The sequence below is a fragment of the Mercenaria mercenaria genome, chromosome 2 (assembly GCF_021730395.1).
Source record: "Mercenaria mercenaria strain notata chromosome 2, MADL_Memer_1, whole genome shotgun sequence".
NCBI classification, from domain to species: domain Eukaryota; kingdom Metazoa; phylum Mollusca; class Bivalvia; order Venerida; family Veneridae; genus Mercenaria; species Mercenaria mercenaria.
This window is the reverse complement of record NC_069362.1, coordinates 116,555,974-116,571,730: the sequence shown is the minus strand read 5'-3', so window position 1 is coordinate 116,571,730 and position 15,757 is coordinate 116,555,974. Positions and strand designations below refer to the sequence as shown.

Here is a 15,757-nt window from a genome sequence, read left to right as displayed (position 1 = left end):
TTTCAGATATATACCTTTAAATCAATGCTGTCGCAGAGCATATGTCGGACACTTAAGAACAGAGAATATATGAAATTCACGTCCATTAAAACACATAAGTACACATGTTCTTCTTCGAGAAACTTAATCAATTTAATCGACATAAATGGCAATTTAGAGGAATTAGATCATGATATACTTAAACTCGTTGGCAATCTGATGTCCGTGAATGGATCATGTTAGTAAATTATAAGTATATTATATATAATTTTTAAGCACTTACCTTTTTCTTTGACTTGGACATCCTTTCATCACGGTCGGAGACGGCTTCCCCAGGAGGCTTTTTGATCCAAAGAACCAATATGATGCGGCCGTATGTAAATACCAGTATCATGAGTGGAATAAAATACTGGAAGATGAGAATTATAGCATTGTAAATTGATTGCGCCGTTATATTTTCCCAAACTTCTTCACAGAAATACGGCGCACTTGTATCGTTTATATATTGGTGAACTTCTGAAGTAATGGCCGTCGGGAGTGGAATCACGACGGATAAGATCCAAATTATAGAGATCACAATGAATGCTTGCCGTTTTGTCATTTTTGGTCTCAGTGGGTGCACAATAGCCGAGTAACGATCTAAACTAATGGCGACTAGAGTAAATGAGCTCATAAACACCGTGACAACTTGAAGGAAAGTCACAACCGGGCATAACGCGTCGCCAAATGGCCATGAATTTATTACAAGATTAGCAACAAACGTCAATGGAATGCATATAACAGCCATTAGAATGTCACTTAGGGCAAGACTAACGATGAAAAAGTTCATCACAGTTCGCATTCTTTTAGATGAAAAGACGATGTAGCAGACGATAGAATTTCCAAACACTGATAGGAGAATAATGATGCTATACATAGTTATTATTATAACCTGTTGATAAATAGGTACCACAAGTGGACCTCTTACTGGTGAAATGTCACTGTAATTTGCCACTGATATGGTGGCCATATCTGATGAGGTTGTTTCGTTAAATGATTCCATCGTTCTTCGTGCTCGGAATTCAAGGCAGCACCTTCAATTATTTGAATCAGTATACACAAAAGTACGTTTTATACATCTGCTCACAAACGATCAATTCATATGCTAAATCGCAGACGACATTTTGACAAATTAATCCTCGCCTGTCTCAAAACTGCTACTGGTATTGTTGTAAAATCCATTGGCTCAATGAAACTAATGTTTTGCCAACTATTAAATTATCTTTTTGATGATTTGTGATTTTGTTGTACTCTTCCTTTCTGTCAGGAACGTTAAATGTTTGTATTAATAGGTTAATTAATTCTAGACGACAAATTGCGATGAATATTAAATGTCTCCAAATAGCAATTCTCCTTTAAATTGTGCTCAATCCTTGAAGAGTTTCCTGAAAAAAAGCATTGCACAGTGAATGTAATTTCATGTTTGTCGGGTGTTGATACAATACAAACGATTTGAAACGAAGCTAAAAGCAAACAGTAAAATGCCAGTCATTATACAAGTTACATATATCTATATATATATAGTGCCAAACACACATTTAGTAACGTTTTACTGTCAGATTGTGTAGGTTGTGGAGTGGGATAGTCTGTCAAAGACATGTCTAATACTTTTATTAACATAAATAAACGGAGTAAGAAAGCATTTTATATGTTTGACATTTGCACACGTGAGAATGTTCTTGAATGATTAATATGCTTGTGTCCAAAACATCCGACAAAGCTCCTCAGTATGTAGAGTCAAATACGCACTTCATGACATTTACTTCAACATGTTCGTTTGGCATGTCAAAGGATAGTTTCAAACTTCAAATATAACAAAATATTGGCTGTATAAATGTTTTAAAAAGCAAATTATTTTAAAATTTACAAATAATAACATTTTTATGTGACGCTTTTTATTTTCACGCTTCTGATAAATTTCTTTACAAGTTGACGTCATTATAACAATTAATCTAGACCAATCTTGTGATGTTATAATCTCAGATATTTTTTAGTCTAGCTCTTTTCTAAGACAAAAAATAAAGACTAAAACAGCTGAACCAAATAAATAGATTTTAAGCTCGACTCTTCTAGAATATGTAAAGCTATTACACATAACATCCGCGTGCGCGTCGACGTCCGTTTCCCGATTGATTAAGTCTCAATCAAAACCGAGCCTGCTATTATTTTTCTTGGTTGCATTCTTTGCTTCCGAAGGATCTTTTTACATATTTTATTTTGTATAAAAGCTGGTAACTACTTGTAACTATTTGTGAGAAAGTATTGTAATTTCACACACTTGTTTACTGTTATGATATGACATGCAATATACAGATTACGTAATCCTATTTTTTTCTGTTAAAGTTATGCCCCTTTTTGACTTACCGATATTTAGTTGCATGTAAGCTGATTTCGTTGAAATGAATTGGACCTTTACGCAATCGTTGCTAGAATGATCTGACAAGCAATACATAGATTACATAACTATTTTGTTTTACTAGACTGCTTTTTAACAATGTCATGATCCTTTTTTCGACTTAGCAATTTTTTCAAGTTTTAGCAAAATTACTTTTGTTATTCAGTAAGAGTTAACTCGTGGATTCATTGAAAGTTCGGCAGGTGTTTACATTTTAGCCATGCGTCTGCCGCATATTGTCATGTCGTAAAAATAAATTGTTTGTGTTTTTCGTTAAAAAATACCATCATTTCGATTTCAAATTTTCAATTTGATCTTGCAAAAAGCGTGCACGGTTATTTGTCACTGCAAAACAAAAAGGCTGTGCAGTATATAACATGAAATACAGTATATCTAAAAAATGGAAAGGTGGCGTCTGAGATAAGATTTTGCACTATCATGTCAAAAAACATCTTGCATACTCATGACATTTTCACTGTATGTACACTACATCTTGCTTCCATCGATATATTTTACAATGTTTCTGCTATCTCTTTATAATTAAGATATTTTACTGTGTTTAAACTACATCCTTCTTACACCTAAGATGTTTCATTATGTTATTATATTATTTCTTTCATTGAAAATGTTTCATTAAGTTTGCACTATACTGGTAAACGTCATGACTTTTATTTACTTTTATGTTCATTTTATGTTTGATGTTTGTTTCCAAACGAATTTCCAACGACTATTTCTCCCAAAAGAAGTGCAAGAGATTAATTCTTTTTAATTGTTTTACTCGATACTTGAAAATTCTGTATAAGCGGTAGTTAAGTAGTTTGTAAAACTAAGCATGAGCGCTTTGTTGTTATACCTTTTATTAAATCATATAGAAATCCTAAATTAAACAGCGAAAATAGTCTAAAGGGGTAACAATTATTTGTATCGCTCCTATTTCTGTTTATATCTTGATACATATTGCAAATCTACTATTTCAATATTAATACTACAGACTGATCATGAAAGCATACTGACATTTTAATCTTGGTATAAATCAACTGTCCTTTTCTTCTAATTCTGTAAGTTTATACTGACTGGTAAGAAGTTTACTTCAAAGAACAAGCAAGGAAATCTTATCGGGGAAAATCAATTTATATTTCTTCAATATACCATGCCAGTATTTTGTTTGGAGACGTGCTATTATTGAATACTTTCTACTGGTTTTGTAATCTTGACGTGTATTCAACTCTTGCTGTATTAATGCCAGACATTTGAAGTCTGTTTCCATCAGTAAAGCTAGAAACCTGGCTTGAGAAATTAACTATGCTATTTCTTATAACAAAACCAGAAGCCTAATGTCTGCTAGTATACTAAAACCAGAAGCCTAATGTCTGCTAGTATACTAAAACCAGAAGCCTATGTCTGCTAGTATACTAAAACCAGAAGCCTAATGTCTGCTAGTATACTAAAACCAGAAGCCTAATGTCTGCTAGTATACTAAAACCAGAAGCCTAATGTCTGCTAGTATACTAAAACCAGAAGCCTAATGTCTGCTAGTATACTAAAACATCGTATGTATTATTATAGCTGCTCATCCACAGTTTGAGTGAAATCTTTTTACTAAGTTTTAGAAAAATTTCAAGAAGAATGTAAATTTTCTGCAATATTTCAAAAGCGTTGCAACGGTTTACTACCATCTGCAAAAACATTTTTGGTAATTTATAAGAATATCTTGCAAAAAGCTTGTACCGCTAGCCACGTTCAGTTTTTATGGATTTATAAAAAGAAATTATTTTCGCCTAAAACATGTAGGTTAGTCCCTTTAAAACAAATAACATAGGAGAGGTGTTTAAGGAATGACAACTTTTTGAAAGGATCTCCACATGTACCCTCAGCATTTAATGTTACCTAAAATAAATCAGTGACAATTATGTTTGTCTAGACGATGCTGTTGTACATTTTGACCACCTGGGTGTAATATTAAGGAACACTATGCATCTTGTCTTACAACTAAACAATCACTCGTCCTAATCAACAAGCATTAATGGAGATTACAGATGCCAGCCGATTTTACTTTAATGTAGAGTCTAATGGCACGTACTTCAGTAATGATGTGTAGTTTATTCATTTAGTATATATGCCCGGAATAATTTTCAAACTTTTTATTTTGAATAACACTACTGGTATTTGGATACGTTACCTTCTATAAGATTTCTTCAATCTCTCTATTTCAAACATATAAAATACTAATTACCTTTACTCGCATATGCAGCTGAAGTTTTCAAATATGATCCTACGGTGATGCAAATTATATTGTAATATTTCTTAACTCTGGTAAGACAAAAAATGTTGTCTATTTTACAAATCAAGTTAGAAGTATTTATTTGATATAATACTACAGAAACCAAGAAACCTTGTTTTAATGACCATATTCATTAAAACTATATTGCCTCCTTGATTTTACGAGCGCGTGCAAATAGCTAATCTCTATTATCTTATCACAGTAACACATTACTAAGATAATTTGCCTTTCTGAAAGCACTTACTAGGTAATTTTACCAACCGAATAAATGTAATCACAAGAAAATGGCATGATATATGTTATGCAGATGCTTTTTAACAAATGAGTAATTCCAGGACATATATCATATTTTGCTGATTATTAATTTCCACGGTAATACAAACATGTATGTGACGCGGAAAACACTTTTAAAAAATCCGAATAATATATATCGTCAAATTTGCTAAACATTATAGATGGTTATAGATAGAATATTGTTGCTTTCCTAATAGATATTTCATAAATAGGGTGTACTATATGTAACTCCATTTAAAAAATTTCATTTATTTATCAGAACAGCAATGTTAAAATAAAACATCAGATATAATCTGCCACATTTATTATTAGACACAACACACACTAGATACAAAATGCAAATTGCGATTAAACGGTTTTAATAGACAGACACTAATTATATAATAATACAAATACTATTTTATATACTATTTTACAAATGTTTATTATTAGGAGAAATGTTAAACTATATTAAATAGCGTAAGATTATAATAAGAAGAGAAACCAACGTTGTCCTTTCACGAATGGCACAGATCTTGCCAAAACATTTTGCATAAGTTTGCAGCTGTAGTTTTAATAAATAACTTAATTTTGTTCCAATGCTATAACATTTATTAAAAGGGTATTATCCTTTATCTCTTCTTTAATTACGACACTTAAATAAATAAGATTTCTATATTCATGGGTAGTCATCACAGACAAGTGTTCAAGCTAAGTATTAACCTACAATCCGTAATCCATGTCCCTACAATGAATATAAGAAATCCTAGAAGAAAAGATAACAATGATAAATTAAGTGATACTTCCCGGCCTCAGCTTATCGTCCTCATAAATAATCCGACTTCGCGTAGAACTTGACACCACTTTCTTAACAGGACAACCGTTATTTGTCACAGCGGCATTAACAAGTAAGCTCCGTCCAAACAGACTTAAGATTTCCAAGATCCTAATAAAAGTAATTGCGACATCATTGCGGAAATATAAACTATTATATTTTACAGTTTAACATTAGATATCTTCCGCTTACAGTCTCGGGGAATAACAACGTTGTCGTCATCTCGCACTATTGAAAAACATCAGAGCTTTAGGGCGCAAAAATGGCTGAATGACAGTATTGAAAATAGATCATATGTTGAACAAGAAATGTCCTTTTAAAAAGATACACTGCCACATTAGTCAATGCACACTTTAACCTACGAAACGTGCATGTACTCTGCACTTTAACATACGATCAGGTATTTATAAAGCAAAACAAAATGTAGTTTTTAAAGTAACTTTTCATGTTTTTTTTTATGTAGAACATTCTTTGCAGAACACATATTTTACATCATAATCATAATCTAGGAAACTTTGGCAAAAATAAGACTAACAAGCAAATTAGATGAATTGGTATCCCTGCCGAATAGGTTTGTGGTGAGGAATGGAAAAGAAATATATCTTCACATGGGGATAAATATTCATGAAAGGTTTGATTTTTTTTTTTTAAATGGTTGGGTGGGGGTGACCGGACGAGGGTAAAAACTTCACAAGTTGAAATAAAATATTGATGGAAAATAAAAAATGAAAAAAAAAATGTTAGGGGGATGGGTGAGGGGGTGCATGATCGGGGTGGTGGGAGTGACAGGGTGGAGGAGCTAGTTGGGAGGGGGAGGGTACAACTTTGCATGTTGATAAATATTCATTGAAGGTTTAAGGTTAAAACAAAATGAAAATAAAAATTGTGGGGTGGGGGAGGGGTAGGGGGTATGACCAGGGAGGTGGGGGTAACCGGGTGTGGGTACACAACTTCACATGTTGATAATAAATGTTCACGGAAAAATGAAAGAAGTTTAGTCAAATTCTACCAATTGGTTAGTTTGTTATGTACAAATGGTGTTACTTGAGCAATCTGACTGCAACTGCTTTTCGCTATAGTGGTAAACATGTATATAAAGTTTTATTGACATATTCCAAACCACGTCCTAGATATGGCTCCAGACGGACGGACGGGGCGGCGAAAGACAGACGTACAGATAACGGCGAAACTATATCCCTCCGCCTTTGGCGGGGGATAAAAAGGAGGGGCCGAAAAGTTGTGGACGAAATGACCAAAATAAGGACGCGATGACTGGGGACGATTTGACTAGGGGACGAGTTGACTGTAAATCGTTTACGGGAGATCACTCCGTATCAGAGTGGCAAGGTTGTCAGGTTTGTAGTCGAACTTTGCCGCAGTTTCACTACCGAGGGGATTATGGTTTATGACGTAAGCTCTTTCCACAGGAATCTTGCAACGGATTATACTGTCTAACAATACAGCTCAAAGCGCCTGCACACCCCTTAAGAGAATATTATCTATTCCAAATCCTGTGGAATTTTTCTTCCATCAATAAAAATGTACAATTTTAATTAGCTGTTAAATGACCTTACCAGAGAGTAAAGATGAAATCAATACCTGCCTGTGGCCGGAAAAATGTGTAATGAGAACGGTTGAATTATGGTTGAATTATCAGTTTCAGATCCAGTGCCTTTTTGGAAAATTGTCTTGACATTTATTATCATATTAAGAGAAACAGTTGCCTCTGAGGCTTTATTCGAAAGCTAATGCCACATAGAATCGGTTGTCATGTTTTCTGTGACACTACACGTTTGTGGTTTATGCATTTTCTTCATTTCGATGACATTATGAACAAGAATTTGAAAAGGAAATGAAACTTGCTAGGAAATTAATTAAAAATAAGAGAACAACTAAAAAGATGGAATGCTTACTATGTCATTTTTTTCACGCGCATCTGAACGTAAACATTTCAGAAGAGATCAATGGTTCGTTCATCTCTCAACAGTTTACATATATTCAAATACATACGCAGTTAATTTGCCTTGATCCATTACACATATTAACCTTTCCACCGCCAGTAGTTGACATCTTGTCCGCATTAATCAGATAAGAGGCAAAAGGGATCTTAAACATATTGACTCAAGTTATTCATTGGGAAAAACATGACGTTTTCTGCTCTTCCTATTAAGCTAACAGTACTTAGAGCAATCGATATACTACAAAACAAGAAAAATAACAACATGAAACAACTTGATGTTCAAATTGTCGAACATAATTTTACTATGTCTAGGTTTTGGTCTAACCAAATATTTGTACAGATTGTTAAATTCCACATTTGGACATGCTCTTACAGAGATTTATGTGTAGCAGTCTAAAATCAGTATAACATTACTTTTTATTACATCTATGTTTAAGAGCAATCCACATGACCTGTATATTGTAGACATACTATTGCTTCCTAGTAGAGGATCAATTAAAGGCTAATTAAAGACATTAATTGATACAGTATCTTAAACGAAAATGAATTAGTGTAACTGCTTCACAATATTTGAAGATACCTTCAATAACTAATGCAAAGATGGTTATCATCATTACAATAATACAATAATAAGCATTGGTCTATAAATTCAATTAATTGTAAAACAGTTTAAATGTCAATGGTGAATGAAATATTGGTTTACAAATAGTGAACAACGCCCTTGAGCTATATATTCGATGAAACATATTCGCAGAAGTCGCTCAGGGAAACAAAGAGTAATTATTTTGCTTTAAGTGATGTTGCTACAAAATTGTATCAAAATTCAATTAGAATTGAAATTAACTATGGTTATTCTAATTTGTTCGTAATGAACTTTTGACATGGAAACACTCTTATAATTTTGGTATTTATGGTAACAGCTCCTTACTAACGGTTTTCAATATATCACGCAATGAAAGGCAAGAAAAATAATCTTACATGTTTGTCTGTGAAATAGTTGTTTTCCAAACCTTAGGAATATATTAGATGAAAAAAACATGCTAAAGCTCGTATTTTCGTTTCATTCTATCCCGTTTTTGGAAGAGAGAACCCTATCATGTAAGATTATAGATTTATAGGAACAATATCTTGCCTCTTGTCTTGGAATAAATAACTACATAATACACATTTACTGAGAAGTGACTAATGTTTATGTTAAAGTGCAATATCCATGCTTGTAACATTTACTTGGGGGTAATAGTTACAGTGTTGAAAGAGACTACCAGTGTTACATTTCAATCTAAGTTACAGTGTGGATGCTAATTCTAAATTCTTGATAACCAACCGGAGATTTCGCAGAGTAATACGGATAGGCAGACTTATATATCCGTCCTTTTTTATCATAATATGTATCCAATCTGATACATATGTGGTTAAAGGAGTTGAAGACATTGTTTTAAGTTATAAATTCTATCCATAGCGTTGCCACTTATTTTATCGAAAACTCAACTAGTTCGAAAAGACTGAATAAATTGTTTTGAAGACACAATTTAACTATGGGTACACGAAATTCTCAATATTTCGTTTTGAGCAATAAAGTCTTTTTAAGTTACCAGGTTAGCTAAATGGTCGTTAAAAATTCAGATTTCCGTATAAAATCTATCAATCTTCGTTTTTTAGTACACGTTAAATATTTTATTGTTTCTTCACAATGTAAAAATATCAAGTCACAGCACAATTCACAAAACGGAAATAAAATAAATAATGCGCTTTATAATATTAATATATTGTAATAGGAACAGTGTCCAAAGAACTCATTTAAGGATACATTGTAATAGCCATAGTTTCTATCTTTAATGATTGGACAATTATATTAAAGGGGAAATTTAGTACACATTTAAAGACATTCAAAATTAAAAAAGTTTCACCGAGAGATTTTTTAAATTTTATCATTTTTGGGGGAGATAATCGGTATTGAAGTTAACATTGATGCCTATGGGAAATATATAACATCTTTGATTATAAGAATCTGAACTTGAGTTTCGAGAAATGTTTGCGGTAGAAAGCTGCATTATATGATTCTGATATAAATATCAAAAAGAAATCTAAAATTCCCTGTAGGGAAAAGGAGAAAATTAATTTTTTCTAGTTTTCAGGGGAGATAACTCATGAAAAACCAAAATTATCAGGGGAGGTAATCTAAAGGACATTTTTGAGAACTTCTGTCACTATATAACTTGTCACTATGCACCTTATTTCTATTGTTTGACATTTTCAAAGCTTACATTATCAAGTTTTATGTACGCTTTTGGTGAAATTAAGGCCTATTACGGGATGTCATCCTTAATATCACTTTATAATAGCTATGCACGATCACAGGTTTGTCAGTCCTTTAAGTTATATTGCGACCATTTAATCCAGTTATCTGCTGGGCAATTATTTATGGCAACATCCATTTCCAGAAGAGATGAACTATTTCATTTTTCCAAATTATACGCGAGACAAGAATGATGTATTTTCGTAGATGTAATAGTAGATGTATACTGTAAAGAATGGCAGGTGATCATATGCATGAAATAGTATTTGTTACATCAGTTCTTCTAGAAATTGTATATAAATTGTAATATTATACTATTTGTTATAGAGTACAATCCATCATTACCTAATACAGGTAACATAATTAATAAGTACTGGGATTTGTTACGTCTATCAAGTAATCCTGCTGTTAAAGAACTGTATAAATGTAAGGCAGTTACGGCATTCAGACGTCCTAGAAATCTTAAAGATACATTAATTAAAACAAAATATTTGTCTACTAATATATATCCACATTTCATGTCTAGTAAATGTAACAGCCCAAGATGTGCATATTGTTAGCAGTTTGTGAAAGTGACAGTTTTAGTAGTTCACAACATTGTACTACTTACAAACTGAAACATAATGTAGATTGTACAAGTAACAATGTTATATATTTAATAACATGTAGAAAAGGTAAAATACAGTATATTGGTGAAACTAGCCAAAAGCTTCTCGCCGTATAAATAGTCATAGATTTGACATCAACAATTTTGTTGATCCAGGTTATTCAACTAATGTAGCTGTTCATTTTGATTTTTTTTTTAATTTATTTTTTCTCTTTTATGACATACATCATACAAACACGTTACACTTGTTTTGTACAATTCTGCAGACCTGCTAAATAATAATAAAACAGAAATAATATCTTTGAGATACATAAAACAATTGCAATTATTTCCCCTTCAGTTTTGTTTATAAAATCGTTTTGTATGTCAAAAAAAAGATAAATAAAAGTATCCACTTTGCATGATACGACGCTTAATTTGAGAAGAAAGTTAACACTGTATAAAATAAAAGTAGAGAAAAAACAAGTATAGAGTATACCCATGTGCGCTCTTGATTACCTTTGAAATAGATTATTTCAATTTTTTAAATTTTTTTTTCATGTGTCTCAGTGATGTACGTGGTAAGGATGCATATTAAAAATTCAAGAAAGACCATTTCTTTAAATGATAATCAATTTTGTTTTGCATTATTGCTATTTCTTTTTCTAGACAAATTCTGATATTTAAATAGAATAAAAACTGATTGAATACGGGAACCTTTTGTCTATTTTTCATTTGCAAAATAAAATATTTCATCAAAAAAATCATGAAATTTATGGTATTGCTTTTTAACCCCGTTTGCACAGTGCAAAAGTTATACATTCTAGATTGAACAGGCACGATATTCCCTTTTCTGCAAGAAAGTTACTTAGATTTTAGTTTGATGCCTATTGACTGTTATAAAATGGACAGGCTGCTGAAGGAAACCTTTTTGATGCACAAATTAGGTACTGTATATCCACAGGGCCTCAATTCAAAGACTATGTATAATATACAGTACTCATTTGACATTATTGTATTATTTTCTCAAAATAATAATTATTTTAGCTGTTTCTAACATATGTTAGCAGCATTTCAGTTATCACTGGTACTTTTATATTGTTTGCTTTCGTGGCAGTCCATATCAGTAGTATTATTGAATCTTATTGATCCTGACTTGCTGTTGTAGACATGCTTTTGTGCACACTATTAATTTGTTTTCAAATTTTCAATTTCACAGTTAATTTTTTTTCTCATATAACAGTAATTTTATGATAGTAAACATACATTAATATATGGTACTTATTTACTTTAATATTGTTCTTACAACTATAGGTTCTGTTGCTGTTTTTTGGACTATATATATATTTCAAATAGTGCGCCAAACGTAACGTCATACTTTTACGTTATGATGTCATGTTATCTGACGTCATGACGTCATAAGTATGTTTGTATACATTGTATGTTTGCCTGAAAAAGTATTTTAATACGAAACGCGTTGCAAACTTGAGCTGACTTCTTTCTTTAACCATATCAGTTCTTCTAGTAACACTTCTACATGTATGTATTGTTAAACATAAAGAAATATAATTAAATGATTAAATGACATTATACCACTGTCTTATACTTTGACCCATATATATATATGAGTTTTAATTTCTCAAAACGGATTGTCTGTTTGCTGATAAAGTTCACTACAGAAAATGTCACTACATGGCATTTCTTGATTTGATCTTCACATATTTTTCTTTTCAAATCACAGACCAGTTGAATATTTGGCTTAAATCGAATCTCTCTGCAGTAACTATGCCTCCTTTCCACGCTTTGACGTAAAAAGTACATAGTTTGCTTGATATGAAATGTACGTAGTCGCCTAAGCCTGCAATAAAGTTAATACAGAGTTGTCTCCGTTTTTTCTACATATTTTACCCAAAAATGTAATGGCTACCAAGTGCTTTCTCGTAGACTTTCATTGAAATATTATGGCGTTTTTGGAAGTCTGTAATCATATTTTCGGCTAAAATAACTCTTTTCTTAGTCCTGTATGTTTTTCAGATCGTGCACTACTTAAATGAAGTAACTTCATATGTATCTAAATATACATAACATCAGTAGTGCTTACATGCACGGCTTACATAAAATTAGCAAATAATGAATTAAAATATATGTTCCTTATTTTTCTGACTTTGAAAAAAATACATATGAATATAAATAAAATCTCATTACACGGGGGCTACAAGTATAAGAAATGTTTCGGTTTAAAGGCATAATATATAAGTTATTAAACTCTTTTCTGTCCAACACGATCGCTTCAATTGGATGCATATTCATTCTAAAATCAAGACAAGAAATTTGGCTGCAGTACAAATATCTACCGTATTTTACAGGAAAATGTTATAGAATCTTTTAATGTTAGGATTATTTTAGAAAAAGGCAACAGACGTACACTACTGTATATATATTTCTGGTCATTAAAACTTTAATGTCGTAAATTTCGTGCGATTTTTTTTATCAGTTAAAGTTATTTTTGTTTCGTTAATATGGAAATATGAAAAAGTTACATCGTCAAATATACACCATTTGTATTTAACCGAAAATAGATTTGGAAGTCACCAGGTACGAATGAAAATCTCTGATGGAAGAGAAAAATGCGAACACATGTGTAGAATAGAATGAAATACTAAACAATATGTATAAATGCATACGTTTCTTTTTTAAATTTGGTTAAATATCTAAAATATAAGTATGTTACTTGTTTCGAGATATGTTATAATAAACACGTTTTATGCTAGCCGAGAAATGAATAAAAAAAAATGATTTCCTTTACAAGACTGTACAAACTCTGCATTTAGCTTTGATGAATCTTTTAGCAGTCAATTACTGTAGTTTTATTAAAAGCACCGAAATATGTCGTGTCATTATACCTTTCATGTCTCTGTGTACAACTATCAATATAAGAAAGCCTGGAATAACATGTTACTTTGATAAACACACTTCCCGGTCACAGCTACAATCCAAAATTAAACCTGACACCATTTTCTTAAGGACGCTCGCTACAGTTTCGTAAAATTTTCTCAATAATAGATTTTGATGAAATGTTTTGTATCAAAAGATCATGTTATGATGTATTGAAAAATGAAATAAAAATAGTAGGTCACCAGCTTTGTTTCAATTTAATTTGCCCCTAGATATGGTGCTATTTTTAACATTTTTCAAAATTTCTATAATCCTAAAATATAAAAGTAAAGTACAATAATCAGCATAAATTTGATATCTAAGCATTTTTATAACGGAAAACAATATATCTATTTGGAACATGCTCAGAAAAATCAAAAGAAAATGATTTTGTAAAGAAAGGAATACTTGTTCAGCAGACCCAAGAGCTATTTTTGCATATTTTTGTCAATTTTAAGTTGGTACTTCTGCTATTTTATCGAGTTTCACATAATAGAATTTAATCAAACTCTGCACATACCTTTGGTTATGTCTACCTTATCTAAAACAAAAAGAAAATTGATAGGTCACCATATTAGATTTCGCTTAAATCAAATTACAACGAGGTGGCGTGTGGCGGGCATTTATTCAACGCCCGTTGATACGAAATACTCTTTCAGTGTTTGAGCAAATGACTTAGAGATATATCAAATTATCAAACGGCAGATTTCTTAATAAGCGGATTTTAAGGTGTTTCTGAAGCATTTTGATGTCATAGAACGATCAAAGTTTCCGCCTTTCTCCGAACAAAACCTATAATTTACGAATACGGATGAACGGTATGGGTACGGTACGGGATTAGAAACAGCTGTGACTCAATGCAGAGTTGGAGCGACGGTATAAATTACAGACTCCAGTATATGTCGTATTGAAGCAATTTGAACTAAAAGTACTTTAAATGTATATATTTTGTAACCATGGTGATACTTACCCTAACCTCTAGTCAGTATATTATACATATTATACATTAAATGCATGCGAACATACAATAATTTGCGAATTTTTGCCGTACGCGACATTCGACAATCATTTCCGCTCCAACTCTGCAATGAGCTACATCGATTAGAAACACAACCAAATTGGCACGGTGTTGGGGGTAAATATCGGCCAGTCCGGAAAAAACTGTAGCGAACGCCTTTAAATGAATATCTATTATTTGCCACAACGACACTTGTCATTAAACCTTAGAATCCAATTGTACCTAATATCAACATTTTCGACATTGTTGCAGAAATGTAAATGAATATAATAATATTGCCATATTTCCGCTAAATAATTATTCACTTATCAATTCCAGATTCTAATCAATTTGAAAGTGTGTGCTGTCTATAACATTTGCCATCATATTTAGAGAAACAGATGCCTCAAAGCCTTTTACCGACAGCTAGTGATATTTCACTTGACAGAATTTGTATCATCTGTGTTCACGTTTCCAATAATACATGTTAAAAATGTTTGATTACAGCTTATGAAAATATTTGTATAAAGCATTCTACAGACTATTATCAGACTTTAGGTACATGCATATATTTCTAGCGTTTGTTTGCCACACTATTGCTACAAACCATAGAAAAGTGTAGACGAAACACTTATATATCTATTGTATATTACAAGAATAAAATGTATCATCTGGTATCAATGACGCCTTATTTCGTAATTGTTTTTCATTCAGCGGACCCATATTGACGTCTTTTCCACAAGAAATTGTCATGTTTTCCCAATAATTTAGAAGTGACGAACATGTTGCCTTAAACATACTGACTGGATAATCATCATGGAGAATGTCTTGTAATTGTACAAATCAAACGGGCATCAAAGAATATATAAATAGATAATAAAACAAAGCAAACATAATGCTTAAATCATCATAAACAATTTTATTTGGCCTAGGTTTTGATTAACTATGCAAAATTCAATATATTGACAAGGTCTTACACATAATTCGGTGAAGAAGTGTTTTCAGTACCAGTGAAATATTTCTGTCTGTAGTGTCTATTAATAGGAGCAGTCTTCTAGTGCAGTATTCAGGGGAAATTAAATGTTTTCTAGAAGAACAAGCGATTAATTGATATCACATTTTAAACGAAAGTCATCAATGTAACTGCATTACCATGGCGCATAATACCTTTAATAACTAATG

General features: G+C 31.9%; 1 protein-coding gene across 2 annotated transcripts in view; it reads right to left on the bottom strand.

Moving 5' to 3' along the window:
- Positions 1–15,757, bottom strand: part of LOC123565066 (RYamide receptor-like) — a 96,197-nt gene that overhangs the window by 15,457 nt on the left and 64,983 nt on the right. The window contains exon 2 of one of the 2 annotated variants that reach the window (XM_045359075.2): positions 263–1,403. In XM_045359075.2, coding sequence (XP_045215010.1) covers positions 263–1,021 — 759 coding nt within the window. In that variant the 5' untranslated portion in view covers positions 1,022–1,403. Of the gene's footprint in view, positions 1–262; positions 3,966–15,757 lie in introns of those variants that run through there. The other variant, XM_053537629.1, reaches the window with a different exon arrangement.